Genomic DNA, 16,988 nt, shown 5'->3' on the forward strand with positions numbered 1-16,988 from the left:
TCTTTTAATCATATAGAACAATAAGAAGTTATAAAGTAATTCCAAATCCTCACCGAGAGCTCCAACCACATTGTGCTCATGTCTGATCTTCTTCTCCCTTGCACTCCACACACATTGCGCACTCTTCAAGTGGTATTGCAGTTGGAGTGAAGGTCTTGTATCATTGCAATGTCGTGGATGAGAATAGGACGAAGCTATAAAATTTTCAAAATTATCTTGTAGCTAAAATTTGACTAAGTAAAAGATCGATTTTAGCTTGGTTCCATAATCCTTGCTGCAAATGTCATGGTCTACAACTTTCTTGCTGAAAGTTTTTCCAAATTTAGCATAGATTTTGTTGTATGTTTGGCAGATTGCCTGTGGGTTGAGGGTAGATAGTTGCAAATTTTTACTGATTTGTTTTGACCTGTAAAACAACCTATTTCATGTCTATTTTTGTTATTCTTGATTTTTTTTCCGAGATCAGCTTTGCAAAAGAAAGTTTAGGGTAGGTGCAGATCAGAGTAGCAAAGTTTCTGGAAGGTGCCATTATTTTGAGGTGCCAAAACTGATAGATCTACATTTACATTACTTAAACTACTGAACCTACATTTATGGCCGTACTGTGTAAAATGATGAATCTACACTAATGCTATCTAAATCGGTGGATCTATATTTATGGTTGTACTATCTAATTGGCAATCTGCACTAGCATTACCTAAACTAGTAGATTTGCACTAAATAATTTGGTGTTGCTTAAATTGGTGAATTGACACCATGTTGACGCTTGTACACTGCCTAAATTAGCAAATTTGTGTACTTGACCAAGGCAAAGCATAAGATATAATACATTTATCACTTGTTTGACACAAAATTTGAGTATGTTGGGTAATGAAATACTTACGAGATTGTTATCGATTATTCCAAATCACCTTATGTGATATGGTTTAATTTAGTAGTAATTAAAATGCTTATGGTGGATAGACCAACGAGGCATTCATCATAATAAAAAGATTCATCATAGCAATTAGCAATAAGTATTTGAGAAAATATAAATGTAAAAGGAAATAAACTTGCTTGATTGATCAAAATGAGAGAGAATTACAAGTTAAGCATGGTGGCCTTATAATGAAAGGTGGCAATAAATGATGAAAAGTGATATACACCATATGTGGAAAAATGTCAAGTAGCATGTGGGCTATGTAATGAAAATTTATAGATAATTATTTATTGCAGGTGGCAAAAGAATAAGTGAATTATGGACTATGCAAAAGGATAGCAAGTTTATGGATATTTCATTATTAAAGTGCTCTTTATGAGCTATGGTCACTTTATGTGTGGGCAGACAATTTGTAATCATTTTAAGCATTCAAGAAATTTGTAAGTAAATATGTGCAAGAGGAAAATGCTCACTCTTGCACCGGGGGGGGGGGGGGGGGGGGGGGGGGATTGCACCCAATGTCTGTGTCCTTCTTTTCTCTTCTCACATCTCCTCTCTCAACGTGCCTCTGTAGCACTCCGCTATCGGAGATGCCTGCATGTGCTCTCCTATTTCTCTCTCTCTCTCTCAAATCGTTGTTGTTTTCTATGGTATATGTGCATTTTGCCAAGTATGCAGATATGTTGATTCAATTGTCTGCAATTGCTATTTGTGTATTTTGCAGGCCCTCTGTGCACTTGACTACAACAGTGGTATCAAAGCAACAAGGCTACGATCTTGTTAACAATCGATCAAAGAGATCCGAAAATTGGCATTTGAACAAGGATACAATTATGCACTAGAGCCGAGTGCACTTACATAATTATTTTTTGGTTAATTTAAATATTTTTGTTTTATCCCTCTTTCATGTTACCTGTTTCTGGTAAATCTTTGGATGCCTCAATGTTTAATCCTTCATTAATTTGTAATCAGTGAAAGTTATCCTAATAGGATATAAAAATTATGATATTTTATATATTGAGTAAAATATAATTATTGCTAATACCTCAGTTAGCGCTCGATAGATATTGATATAGCTTGTTAAAACAGTGGTAAGATGGACATGAGGCTAGATATGATTAAGAAGAATATGTCATTAGATTGAGGATGCGTATAGTACAAGAAGAAGTTCTTCATATCAACGAAGGCTTATTTAATCCTTACCTTGGCTCCCAAGAGACCAATTCCAAGAGAAGTAGAAGAAGAAGGCATGGTGAGATGTAAGAAGAAGGATGGATAGAAGAAGAATTGGAGAAAATTCAACATTGTAAACACAATCCTAAGAGACCTCAAGAATTTTTTTGAATGAGTTTCATTAAAGATCTAATGGATATGGGAAACAACCCCAAGTGACTACAAAGTCTCAAAATTTGAAGGACCTGTGTAGTATCTTGATAAAACCCATCACTCGACAAACTCAACATATGAAGCGGAGTAGGCATGATGGAGTAATAGACTAAGGGGCCAATATTATCGTGCTCTATTAAGGTAAGGGGCAACCATTACCAAGGTTGTAGTAGCATCAAACCAATGCACTCTTTGACCACCCCACAATGGACATCTTTATTGTTTGACGGTGATAGTAGGGTGGGCCTTATTCGGCGGTGGTTTTTGTTAGCTCCATAGTCCTCAACACAATAGCGGCAATAGCCCAACAATGTGCATGGGACTCTGCACATACCCATGTAGCCCACCACCCATTCCACCCATGCAAACAAAACGTTGTGGTGGTAGGCAAGAAATTGACAACAACAAAGAGCGGTTTGAGCTCGTGAGTTCGTAGCCTGCTAAAATTAGGGCATGCCAACCTTTTGCTCAGCCGTTATCCCAAAGACAATGACTATCAGTTTAATAAAAAAGGATCGCTAAGCACTCATGCAAAAGAAAAAAAAAATTGCCTCTATATATATCTCTCGCTCTCTCTTCCTTTCTACCAACTCTCCTTTGACTCCAGTTGCCTACCCAGTAGCACTCGCACTGCTTTGCGCCCCATTTTCCACATGATATCACCGTAGGATTGGCACACACATAACCTGGTTTTTCTCTACGTTGTGGGTGTGCTGATGATCATGGTGGAGAGAGACGGGAAAAAACAATAGATAGCTACGACCCTTGCAGTGTGAGGAAATGCGGGTCTTCTTGACCATCATCATCATTTTAAGAAAGCAATGGACTTACACATGCGCATAGGAGGGCTACATCTGTTGCTTGAGATTTTAGACAAGTGCAAGTTGTTTGATGGAAGGGCAACAATTGCAAACTACCATATAATAGGAAATTTGTGGCTTGTCCTGCTATCACAAATATAAATTTACATGTGCAAAGATGCCTAAATGCCCTACTTATCCATTTTCTTGATTCTACTTTGCATGCATGTGCACATAGCATCTGCTTCTAATGTTTGTTGATTGCATAACCAAATGATGACAAGATTTTACACGCGTAGCATTTTTCTCCCCGAGAATGCAAAGCAATACAAGCAAGATAGAACAGACCCAAGAGTTGAAAAACATTGAAGTAAAGTTGGTCTCTTCTTTCAAAATTCATCTTTGTCTTCCATTCCTATTGCAATAGTTGAAAATGATTAGCGCAATCTAATGATGAGGCAAGTATATTGATCCAACTAAAATTCTTTAGGTGTATAACATTTATGAGGAGGCACCTTCTTGAGATCCTATTGAAAATGAGAGATCAGATTGTTTACAATGTAATGTGTCTAATTCCTTATGGGATGGTAGGGTGTGGTTTACACCATGAGGCCTTCCACCTCATTGCTCACTAGTCGTGATTAGCGTTTTATGCATTAAAGCTTCATGATGGGGCAAACCTAACTTATGCCCCTAGTAAACTCTCCTTAGTCCACATGCATGATTACATATCCAAAATGATTCCACATATGTATGCATGACCCATGGACCTTTCTAGCACCTTTCCACTGCATAATGGAGCCAATAGATAGGCCAAAACAGCCCCAAAAAGGTGTACATGAGTTTTCAACTTGTACTCTCCTCTTTGGCTAATTTGAATGATCTCTCACACCTCATTGATGATGTCACTCAACCTACCACTTCTTCTCCTAATATATGAGCTCATTTCTATGCTCACAGAAAATTGTAACTTGATCTACATTGTAGAACTTGACCAATTTTTGTCATTTTTGTGTTCTTAAGCATTCTCTATATTAATTAGGATTAGTGTTGTCAAATCATGAATGGGACATTAACCCGTCCTCCTTAACCACACTTATCTATCACGTCAAATTTTTAAACTATGTCCGATGCTCAACTCCCACTTATACTTGGATATATTCTCTTGACTGACCAACCTCTCATATGCCCCTCTTTTAGCCATCCCCTTTTGCCTCTTGCCTCCACCGTATGCACAAGCTAGGAAAATGATTTGTAAACATCCTATACTCATGCATCTTGAAGGTTTCTCATGATGCAAGTGTAAACTCTATGGTTTCAAGGTAAAAAAGAGGCTATTGTTTTCTAAGTTGCCTAATAATTCATAAGCTAGGTAATTTAATAATTGAGTTATTGATAAAAGGGCTTTTGACAATAACTAATAAAGCCAGGTTACATATACACAATGTTTGATTTTGTGGTTTTGATTACATTGAAGGATAAATCTGAAATCTATATTGATAGGTTTTGAGGTTGTAAATTGAAGGAACTTGCCCGTGAAAAATGAGCTCAAATAGAGTTGAGGTATTTCCTTTGCCTAGATTTTCTTAGAGGAGAAGATGATGTATGTGAGCTGATTGTGAAGTCTTTTACTCAAGATCATGCAGCATTTATTAGACAAGGACAAAAATGTCTCTGATTCAAATGCGGCAAAGAGTCCAAGCTCAATGGCTAAAGGTTTGGGCTCCCCTCTAGCATGGCATGGCAGGCCAACATCTCCTGCCCGTGCCTCAACACTTAATTAACAAGAGACAATTAGAGAAGTCTCTTTTGAAGCTCAAAGGCCACACACTAGAGTGGACTTTGTCTCCACTGAATCATGCTTAGTCATTAGATGCAATGACCAAACCATTAGAAAGATCTCTCAACAATGCTTTGATGGCATGTTCATTTCCTCTAGGGGGCAATCAAAATCTCCTCTCAACATTTTACTCTTCCACATCCAGCTCATCACTTGGCTATCCAGATGCCTCGCACAATGACATGAGATATCTCACTAATGCATCAAAACGTCAAGTGGCTCTGCTCAGTTGCCACCATTGGCAATTGGTAGACTATGAGAAGATGCCATTGCATCACAAGAAGCTCAAAGCATGCATCAGGTCCTCAAGTGTGGTTTGATGTTTGTGGTGATGGGATAGACATGCAAATGCCCCCTTGATACTTGCAGCTCTTGTAGCATCTAGAGACCGTTGTTTTGTGGCATCAATCAATCCATTGGAGAGCTTATGCCAATGAAACATTTGAAGTTTCAAAACATGACTAATGATGAAGAGAAAGCTTTTTACATGACTTGTCTAGAAAGAGAAATCTCGTTATATAAAGAGATAAGACACAAACATATTGTTGGTTACATAGATATGGACAAAGATGAAGAGGCATTGTTCTTTATATATTTTTGGACGATGTTTTTTAGCGGATCTATTCAAAGCATGCTAGAAAGATTTGGCACATTTAGTGAGTCTCTTGTTCCTGTCTACAAAACACAATTACTTCTTGGTCTTGAGTATCTTCATAAGAAAAAAAGTTTCATAGAGATATCAAAGCTGGAAACAGCTTATTGATTCTAATGTTTTTGTGAAATTGGCTGCTTTTGGAGTATCTAAAACATTTCATGAGGACACAATAACTGATGCTTGCAAATCCATCAAAGAGTCTATTTTTTGGATGGCACCAAAAGTTATAATAGGAGACAATTATGTACGTCATGTAGATAATATATGGAGTGTAGGATGCATGGTGATCAAGATTCTTATTGCCATCATGTATATCTAAACACATGAGTTGAAGTAACTTAGAATCATTGTCAAAACTTGTTTTCCTACTCAAACAATGCATATTATAAAAGAGCTAAGCACGACAAACTATACCAAACCTCAGGCTTCAAAAACCTCTTACATGTGCTAGTTTTATGATCGTTATAAGTCTATACATCATACAAGATCATTCTCACTAATGAGTGGGATAATTTGTGACTAGGTTGAACAAAAACAAGGTAAGTTCTCTTCTTTTTTTGGTTTTTCTTTTACGCAGTCACTTAGCACAACATTATGCACCACCTCTTAAAACGTCTTCTTATACAACAATCCCTCAATTTATTTTACTCGTTTGATAAATGCTCACTTTGTTTACTTGTTTTAAGTGATTTTGTTGTAGATATACCTAAGGAGCTACACTCAGGTAGTTTTGGACTTTTACAACAATGGAGAATACCACCAGACAACTTTAAAAGCTACTCACATGAGCTAAGGTGATGTCAAATAAAATATACTCCAATTTGATGACAAAAAGGTAGTCAATGTTTTGTCTTTTATGCCTTGCTTAGTCCATTGGTCGTGTGCACACATATTTGCATTTAGGCAGTGTGTAAATGTTCATCTTAGTGTAGATTGTCCAATTTAGGCAACACCAATTATCCATGTAGATCCATCGATTTAGGTAGCATGAGTGCAGATTTGCTGATTTAGGCAACATACCAGCAAACAATAGATTCTCTAGCTTAAACATTACTAGTGCAAATTTGTCGGTTTAGGTAGCACAAGTGCATATTCACTGATTTAGGTAGCACGCTTGATTAGTATTGATTCGTTGATTTAGGGAACATTGATTACAAAATCATGTTGCAGTGATTGGCCACCACTGCCCCTAGTATGATTTTGTTACCCAGGTATATAATGAACGTGATTTGGATTTGGATTTGGTGTTGGAGTTGGAGTTGGAATTTTGAATTTGGTTTATGATCATATGATTTCAATAGTATACATTGAATTAATGAAATTTGATTATGTAACAATGGTTGTGACGAATGATATCTACATACATTCAGACATATGACATATACTGTCTATTCTCGTGGTATGGGACATTATAATATACAGCATGTGGATGACGGTAGGCATAAGCAAATTCATTTGTTTCAGTTTGTGGCTTTTTATTTTGTTCCATGATATTTTTTATACATAATTTTAACCATTATTTTTGAAGTATGATTTGCTGCTGGCCAACACCATATTAGTGAATTTGAAAATTTTCCAATAATCACTTTCAAAAGGAGCTTAATATTTGAACACATGGCCAAAGCTTTGAGATCATGGCTCAAAAGAGATTTTCAAGTACTATCTTATGGAAGGAGTTGGCCTTTAAAAAAAGTTTGAGATTTGTCCATATGGCCAAATCTTTAAGACATCGGTGATTTTCAAATTGGCTCTAAAGTCTCAAACTCTCTAATATGGTGCTTGCAGATTCCTTACTTAGTAACTAAAGGTGGTTGCTTCCTAACGGAAAGGTATGTAATGGAAATCGATAAATAGTTATTTATTACAATTTTCATGCAATAAAAGCATAAGTGAACTATGCACTATGCAAAAGGATAGCAACTTTATGGATATTTCATTATTAAAGTGCTTTTTATGAGCAATGGTCACTTTATGTTCGGATGAACAATTTGTAATCATTTTGAGCATTCAAAAAATCTATAAGTAAATATGTGCAAGAGAAAACTGCTCACTCTTGTATGGGGGGAGATTGCACCCAGTGTTTGTGCCCTTTTCTCTTTTGACCTCTCCTCTCTCACTGTGCCTGTGTAGCATTCGTCTATAGGAGGTGCACATTAATGTGATCTCATTCTTTCTTTCCTTTTCTATCTCTCTCAGATCGTGTATTGTTTCTCAATTGTGCGTATGTGCGACACCAAGTATGCGAACCTATTGATTTTATCATTTGTAGCATGATATTTGTGTTTTTTTTAGGTTCTCCATGTACCCACCAACTATAGTAGGCTATACCAAATAGGCACATGTGAGGCTTATAGGGTCCTTATGAAAAATGTGACTATACACATAAATGGTGCATGCTTGGCTTAAGGGTTTGTTCTTATCATGAGTGCAAGCTATAGGATTACCTCAACAAATGCCCTCATATCTGAAGCTTACATGATATAGCATGGATTTTGATAAAAGAGTCTAATACATGTTACATTAAGGAGTAACTATATAGGGCTCATAAAGATAAAATCTGATGCAAGAAAAATAGTGTAGGTCTTACCTACAAAGTATATGGTTTGAGGAAGTGTTTAAACACTTACAGATGCAAGTCATCACTTTCTTTAGGGAACTATGAGCCTCCTTCTATGCATTACCTTCCTTGATTTTTGGGAATTTGGAGGATTCTAATGTTGATGTATATGTGGGTGCACTTGGTTTTTTGAACTGGGTTGGTGCATATCTACTTCTCGTTGTAGTGAAGGCACACCTTGGTGGATGTAGTGCTTGTGTATATGAAAAGATGGATGCAATAGGTTTATACAAAATGTGGAAATAAGCTCATGCAAATCTGTTGGCTTGGGGCTACTTGGGTAATTTTTGGATTGGATAAGACATACATTGCTTTGTGCTTAGGCTTATGGAGACTTTGCCATGGAAGTAGCAAACTTTGTTCACGGTTCTTGATGCTAATGTGTTGGAGTTGTTGATGGCACAAGAGCATGGGCTTGGATAATTTGACTTTTAAATTGAAAGCCAAAAGGTGCCAAAAGGTTTCAATGGGAAGGGGTGCTTTGAATGAGATTGATTTCAAAGTAAAAAACCTTCAAGCTTTGGTATATTGCAAAAGGGTAGTTGAATTTCAAACAACATTACAAAAGAAAATGTTCATTTGTCTTTTAAGCCATGCATCTACACACTTTCAAAAAGAAAACGGGGAAGAGACACACACACACACACACACACACACACACACACACACACAACCAAAGGTTTATGAGCAAAAGTTAGCAAATAAATAAAACAAAGAGGGGAACAAACAAACAAGCATACACACACAAAGCAAAGATTTATGAGCACGGTTAAGTAAAGAAATCAAGCATAAAAATGTATGAAAAAATAATAAGATTTCCTTGTTCAATGCTTGGTCCAAATGAGACATAAATTTGCGCATTTGAAACATTTGGAAAAACGTTATACACACAAATGCATTTCAATAGTACAATCAAGTGGGGTAACTCGGCTTGGAGAAAGCGAGAAGAGCAAGAAACAAAACATAATCAAGAAAGTTTTAATAAAGAAGAAAAATCACACAAATTTTAATGCTCAATCTTATTATCCCTAAACATTGGCTAGGGGAGTAGCCATATAGACTTGCCAAAATCCAAAGAGAGAGATACTTAGGCTTGAGATTAATTAGCTGCATTTCTAAAGAGATATGAATCAATTGAGTGCTTAGAGAGAGAGAGAGAGAGAGAGAGAGAGAGATCACTAAATCTAGCATAGAGGTCTAATGGATACAATTAAAAAATTCTAATTATTCATTAGCTCTGATACCATGTGTAATATCTATGGTGGATAGAACATCGAGGCATTCATCATAATAAGAGATTCATAACAACTAGCAATAAGTATTAGAGAGAATATGCAATGTAAAATAAACTTGCTTGATTGATTAGAATGAGAGAGAGAATTGCAAGTTAAGTATGGTGGCCTTATATATGCTCAAATAGAAGGTGGCAGTAAATGATGAAAAGTGATATGCACCACATGTGGAAAAAAGGTCAAGTACCATGTGGGCTACACCAAATAACATGTGACTATAATTGTGTAGCACGTGTGAGGCTTACAGATTCCATAGGAAAAATGTGACTATACACATAAATGGTGCATTCTTGTCTTAAGGTTCTCACCATGAGTACAAGTTACAAGCTTATCTCAACACTAGTTTCATTCAATGTTGGACGGGCGACTCACACACCCATGAAGTGCATGCAAACACTACCTAGATCAACATAATGTCAATCGAGGACACAGATGACACGATACGCACACGAAGGAAATCTTTGTAGCTTGTCAGGCTAAGACCATCCTATACATACAACACTCTGGAAGGCCAACTAAACCACAATCAAGAACCTCACTGCCCTCAACTACACCACCTAGCCACATACACACATACGGAAGGTAACTCACCTAATCATGCCAGATTCATACGAAACTTAAGGAACACCATCCCCTCACTAGGATACACCTGTCCCTAAGCTTCTACACTCAAAACCCTCACTCAAAACCCATCTGCGGAAAACGCCTAGGATGACGGAGCAGAATTTTGAAAGTGCCTGAAACTGAAATTTATGAGTACCTATGCATAGCTTATGTTGCCACGATTCTATAGACTACTAGCACGTAGAAAACAGACATCGTTTGATACACTTACGGCCACAAATAGCTCGTAGATGTGTCGACGTGTGCGCTTCGTCTCGCGTGGAATGCTTGGCGTTGTCGCGTAGCTCTCCTCTAGCCTACAGCAATGGTGCAGTCGGATCTCCAATGTGTTGAGCGAGCCGGGCGTAGCGAGAGGATAAAGCTCACGCTCACTCTCTTTCTCTCTCACACACAGTAGACGGCAGCGCTAAAGTTTTGATTATGATTAAAAGTCCTTTTTACAAAATGACCTAGGTACCTTATATACTAAGGCTACCTTAGGTTTAACCAAAAAATGGGGTTGAAAGGGTCAAATGGCTTTGTATTTACAATTTGGAAGTGCCATTGCACCCCGGCTTCTGAAACTAGAATAACTACTCATTACAAATGACGTTTATAGCCATAATCCGTAGCATTTCATAACTCGCAAAAGATAAGACTTTGGTACAAAACTTGAGTTATGTTGTGTTGTTGACCCAGCGGTCAACATTCCCCCCTCCGCGTTCATGTCGTCCCCGACATGACCTGATTGTCGTTGGCGATGTGGTCTTTGCTGTCATTTTGTTGTTGGAAATAAAGTATAGACTATAGCCTTTGCAGTAGCTTGTCTTGTTCGTCCAATCCGATGTACATAGTCTTCACATGATTCAGGAAAATCATAATTGATGATGAACTTTATGTCTTTCACATCCACGCTCGAGCTGCAACATCTGTTTCTGTCATTATAGGTCTACTGCCAGATCTAAATTCAAAAAGAACCCAATGTCGTTTAACTTGACTCTTATCATCATGGATAGAGAAAGCTCCATCCATCATTTGCTCCAGAAAATCTGTCAATTCGAAGTATTTGTGATTCTCAGAAACAACTTCTACAATCTGTAGAATTGAGTGATCGGCTTTCTGATCTTGTGAGCCAATGACAACTTTGTAAGGATTTTGTAGAAATTGTATGGTGAAACCCTTAACTTCTTTAGGCCAAGTTGCACTCCAATGCAAAGTCTATCTGTCAGGCCGAATCCAGGACTTAATTATTCTAATTTGAGGTTCAAAACCCTGCCAAGCATTCGATGCGCATTATCAAGGACAAGCTTTTGAGATCCTCTGATTACCCTTATGTCTACTCTTTGTCATTGAGGACTTATTTGTTCTTGAGTTATGTTGTTTTGTTGACCCATTGGTCAACACTTTGCAATTGTTTTGGCTTCATCTGTTGCACTGCTTGTATATTTGTCAAACCACAACAAGAACTATGATCCATTAGAGTGGACATCTATCATCGTAACCATTCATATTTTGAGATCCTCTGATTACTTTTGTGTCTGCTCTTCTTCATTGGTAACTTCTTTGTTCTTGTGCAATCATGTTGTTAGTGTTGTCTGCAGCTTTGTCATTGTAGGCCATTCTTCGACTCGCCATTGAGGAGAAGTATGCTATGATCTGAAATTGGTGCTCCAATTCATTTGTCAATTGATTTGAGTAGCATTTCCTTATTGTTGATTTAGAAGGAATATGTACAAGAGGATGGTGATAGGTGTCTTTAGATTAGGGTCTAAAACCTGGATGACCAAAGGGAAAAAACCCAGTGGGGAAAAAAATGCCTTTGGTATACGCTCATATTGGAGTTGAGCAGTTGAACGTGAAGTACATGTTCATGAAAGGTGAGTGCTTGGGTGAAACACGGAAAGAGTGCCTGATGCAAGTGCCAATTATGGGACACTCTATATGCATATGAGAAATTTGTCAACAAAAGCATGCAATGTGAAAGAAGGATATGATGGGTGTTTCGAGGAATAAATGTAGCATCAAAAGATGCACATGTGACATCAAAAGATGTATCAATAGCTTCCACCTTTCCAAGAAGGGTTTTCGATGTAGAAGTTTCTTCACTCGTATCTCACTGTGCTCAGTACGTGAGTGTCTTTTGGACCTTCTCCTTCACTTCACCAGACTTAAGTACTTAGACTTCGACTCTTTTGCTCACCTATACCAGCATGAGCAAACACAATGTAAATATGCTCAACTCTTCCAGCTTGAGCAGTACCTAGAATAGCTAAGACGCTTAGACCACAGAGAATATTACTTGAAGCTTTGGGACTAACACCTCACTCATTTTGTGGCGTAGCTACTCGACTTTGACTTGTATGACTTGTCGGTTGCATGTTGACACTGCTTTGTGACAAGTTCTTCGGATGTTGTAGTGGCTGCTGAGACATACTTGTGAAGTTTCATCGTTTCCTTTACCTTCTTCTCTTTGTAGTGCTCAGCCTCTCGTCAGTCTTTTCTTCATGTGGATTATGGATTTTTTTTTATTAAAAAATTCAACAAAGAAAATCTTTAAAAAAACTTCACAAAAAAAAAATCATTCAAATAGAAATCTAAATGCTATGTACACTATACACATGTCCCTAGGGGCTCATATATGGATTTTGTCCCCATACTCCTCTGTAACACTACTATGAGGGCATATACTCTAAATTTCGTCAAAAAATTATCACAATAAAACGCAAAAATTCAATGCATCTCACAAAACATTGCCCTCTAATAGTCATAATTGTTAGGTCCGCATTCAGAATGCCTCCCCCCTTCCTATTTGGAGTCATCCTTTACGACAGGGTATCGCAAAGGGTATGTGTTGTGCTTGGGCAATTAAAAGTTGTGCCTATGCAGGCCTTGTAATGTAGCCCTATTATGCATACACAGTCAATGCATGGAAAAGATTTATGTTGTGCAAGATGTGGGTATAAGCAATTTGCTTATTGGCATTTGTTGGTGAGGCTTCCTATTCTAAGCAATGTAATGGTCTTTGAAGCTCCCGTATCGTTGCTTGATTGAAGCGACTTGCTCTCTTCTAACTGTATGTAATCGTAGGAAGAATTGTAAGAATTCAAGTGGCGATGCACTGACAGAAGTTTTGTTGTTCTTCTTTGGGACCCATTTCTTTGTGATTATTGGCTGTTTTGTTGTTGACGCTCGTTTGGGAACCCATACTTGCCCGTGCTTCGTTTGTGTTTGAAGAGACTTCTTTGGGATCCACCTTTTTGTTGTGTGAGTCAATAGTGGTCTTTGCTTCAGCCCTTGTACGCTTTGTTGGGGATGGGATTCAAGCTTTGAAAGTTGATATTGTGGTTGTTTTGGAATCCAAATGAATTCCTGACTTTTTTGTGCTTGAATCAACTTCTTTGGAGCCCAAACCTGAGTTGTGAAAGCTTGCGACTTTGTGATATTCTTACCCGTTCGTGCACGCTTTCCTTCTTTTTATTTTGGTGTTGGATCTTGTGATTTTTCATTAGAGATCTTTGTCTTCTTGATCCATATTTGTTTTTGGCCGATCTAGCTTTTGGTATCCAGATTTGTCGAGCTTTTTGGCTTTGACTTGTTGTCATGTTCTTTTGACCTGTCATGGTTGTTGCTGAAGGGTTGGTGATAGTGATGGCCTGAGTTGATGATAGGGGATCGTAAGATTCAGCACTATCGCTACTATCCTCAGCAAGGTTGACTTCTTGTACTTTCCCTTGATTTTTTGGCTGGTAGTGGAAAGTTACTGTGTGTTTGCTCGTGGGTGGTAGTTTCTTGGAGGACTTTTCTAGCCCATTGATTAGAGCATTGTTAGATCGTTTCTCTGGTTGTATTCCTCCTAGGTGAGTCTTTGCATCCTTATTAGGAGCCATGGATGAGGATGCTTGTGGTGGTTGTGTCTTCACCGAGGAGTTTGGAATCCACTTTTGATGCACGTTATTCGTGTAGCGATGACATTGATTCTCCGGTCGTTGATCTTCTTGAAGCTCGAAGTGTTCTTCAGAGTCATAGAACTTGTCGTCTTCTTCATCTTTTGATTCTCCACATTTCTTTGTTTGCTCCTTATTTCGAGAGATTGTTGATGTCTGGTTCTCTTCATTTTCCTGGATTACACTCACTGCAAAATAAGGAACGACATCATAGCCATTTTCATCACAAAACTTTGTTGTGGGAGCATCCTCCACGGCGCACACGTCCAGAGTAGCCAAGATGTGTTCCCATCCAAAAGGCTCTAACTCTTCTTCAGGAAATGGTTCTGGGATATAGTCCCTATCCTCTATAACCCGCTCTAGGATACATTCCTCGCATTTCAAGCTACCACATTGTGAAGCTCCACACATCCACAGTTCTTTAGGCTTACCTAACCAAGCTGGAAGTTCTGATCCTGCTACTGTGGCGGAATCAAACTCCTCAACCGGTGTTCTCATCACATCCCTATAGCTATGGTCCCTCAAGTTTATCTTTGTTATGGTTTCCATATGTCTCAGGTATATATGGTCATAACCCCAATCTTGGACCATTTTCAATTGTTGCATGAATGGTCTTCCCAGAATGATGTCATAGTTGTTCTTCTTGCCAAAGTCAACAACAGCAAAAGTGTGTTCATATTCAATGCCACAAGAAGTAACAAGTACTTTTTCTAGCAGTCCTAGGGGCTTTTCCTTGTGTCCGTCTGCAAGCTGCAGGGTCATTCGTGTGGATATCAAGGCAGGTTTTCCCCATTTTTTCCAAACCTCTTTGGTTGCAATAGCCACACCAGCTCCATTGTCAAGGATTGCCATGGTTTTTAAAGTGAATTCCACAGGAAGGGTGGTGTTTCCCTCTTCTCCCTCGTAATACTCGCCTACCTTGTTTAATGGCACTGGCCTAGTATTTAGTTGAGGCATTTCAAGCTCTTTGATGCCTTCCTCGATTTGAGTCATTGGGGTTTTTACACCAAATTTCTCTAGACATTTACCCACATTAGCCCACATGTTTGGTCTAATTCTGAGCAACTCGGCTAACATTATTGTACAGGTGATTGGGGTAGATAGAATATCTACTAGCCCCTTTGAATCGATGGCCTTGTTGGGAGACAGTCTGTGTGATGGGACTGCAACCACATCTGACTTGGTCTCGTACTCTCCCATGTAGGACGGTAGTGTTCTTAGCGAATGGGGTTGACTATCCATAGATTGTAGATCCTTTGTCTCCCCAATACGATCGCACGTCTAGATTCAATTTAGATCCAGTCTCAAATTCCTCTATTGGTGGTAGAAACACTCCTCGTTCATCACTAGTCTTGTCTACTCGTCTTCTTAGGTCATCGGCTTCATTGGCCTCTCTGACTTGTTTCCACAATTCGTCAAGACCATTTATCTCTTTACAATCCTCAGGTATAGCTTGGTGAAATCCCTCGGAAGAGTTATCCGTGGTATTCAGTACTATCCTTGGTTCTAATGCTTGGTCTTTGAGGTTTGGTCTGTGCTCATGACTAGAATCTGGCTCTTTTAGTTTCTGGTTTGGTGGGATTACTTGTGTAGGCATGACACGGATCACATCCTCAGGTTTTGCAACTGGTGGTTCTAGTAAGGCTTGGGCTGTTTGAATCATTTTCTGGCACATTTCAAATTTTTGCTTTTCTAGTTCCGAATAGGGATATTTCATCCACGTGTGTTCTTGGGTTTGGTTGTTTTTGAGCCTCACATCATAGGCTTTCAAGAGGGCATCTAATGTCTCATTAACCTTCTCTACCCACACAGATCCTCCTGAACTAGCACTTCTCAGTTTCTCATCCGTGGATGGTTCTTCTAGAGGTTTAACCATCTGTGTAAGAGAAGGTGCCTCCTTTCCTCATGTTGTTTTATCTTCTACTCAGCTTCGGTAAGCTTCTCAGCTAGGGATTTTTGCTCTCGTTCCCTGCGTGCTTTCATCGTAGTTTTTCTAGCTTTCCAACTATTTCGTTTGCTCTTGGTTTTCTGACTAGGTGCGTCTGTCTTTGGTCCATCATTTTTCTTTGGACTCGTGTCACTTTCCGTGTTCTTTGTCTCTGGATTCTCATCAGCTTTCCTTTGAGCTTGTGCTGTCGTAACCACTTGAATTGGTACAACATTTTCATTTTCTGAGCTATTAGGTAGCTGAACAATCCCTAATACATTTGTCGTGATTTTCCTGATTTGGTTTGGTTTTTTAGGCAATCGGGGATCAAGTGAGTGATGCCACACTCAAGACAATAGGCATTTACTTCAGTGATCTCCATATGAGGACATTGTTTGACCAAGTGGTTGTCATGACTTTTGTGACAATCTGTCTCTGGTTGAGGAGATTCTTTTAGCATTTACTCTTGGCTATAAGCAAGCTCTGACCTAGATAAGCCGCTATTTGCAATGAATCGCAATGTCCTTTCGTCCATTTCATACCTTCTTTCTTTCGACTGAAACCCAGGAGGTGGAGGTTGTACAGCCTCACCACTCCATGTGTTTCTCTCATATTTTGTTGCTCCAAAGGGTAGTACTCACTTTGGTTTCTATACCACATTGTAGCTTGTATTGGCGTTGGTTTATTTGATGCTTCCATCATTGGCATGTATCTCATGTCTACCGGCATTCTAGCACCTGGCAGCGGAGGTTGTTGTCCTAAGACAAGCTGTGGCCTTAAAACTCCTACTGGTCCTGGCGCATTCCCCGTAATGTATCTAGGTGGAGTAGGTGCTTCTGGAACAGGTTGTAGATACCTCTCCCTAGCGTTTTCCATGCTATAATAGCACTCTTCCCCCGTATGGTTCGTCCATTTTCTCTCAATTTCACACCACTTTGGCTCTCCCGAATCAGACCTTACAAGAGGAATCAACCTCTTGACCAAGTCGTCGATAAGCTTTTCTTG

At 38.8% G+C, this 16,988-nt stretch overlaps 1 protein-coding gene and 1 pseudogene across 1 annotated transcript; both read left to right on the forward strand.

The window, feature by feature from the left end:
* Positions 1–4,745: 4,745 nt before the first annotated feature.
* Positions 4,746–5,305, forward strand: LOC147464726 (uncharacterized; annotated as a pseudogene).
* A 25-nt stretch (positions 5,306–5,330) lies between these two features.
* Positions 5,331–5,919, forward strand: LOC147464727 (mitogen-activated protein kinase kinase kinase 2-like; the record flags this gene model as incomplete). The annotated part of the gene is given in 3 exon segments (XM_086518643.1): positions 5,331–5,667; positions 5,670–5,696; positions 5,699–5,919. Coding segments are annotated over 3 exon segments (585 nt in total), but the record flags the coding sequence as incomplete, so codon positions are not given.
* Positions 5,920–16,988: the final 11,069 nt, after the last annotated feature.

Source organism: Adiantum capillus-veneris, chromosome 1, assembly GCF_014529385.1.
Source record: "Adiantum capillus-veneris isolate H3 chromosome 1, ASM1452938v2, whole genome shotgun sequence".
Taxonomy (NCBI): Eukaryota; Viridiplantae; Streptophyta; class Polypodiopsida; order Polypodiales; family Pteridaceae; genus Adiantum; species Adiantum capillus-veneris.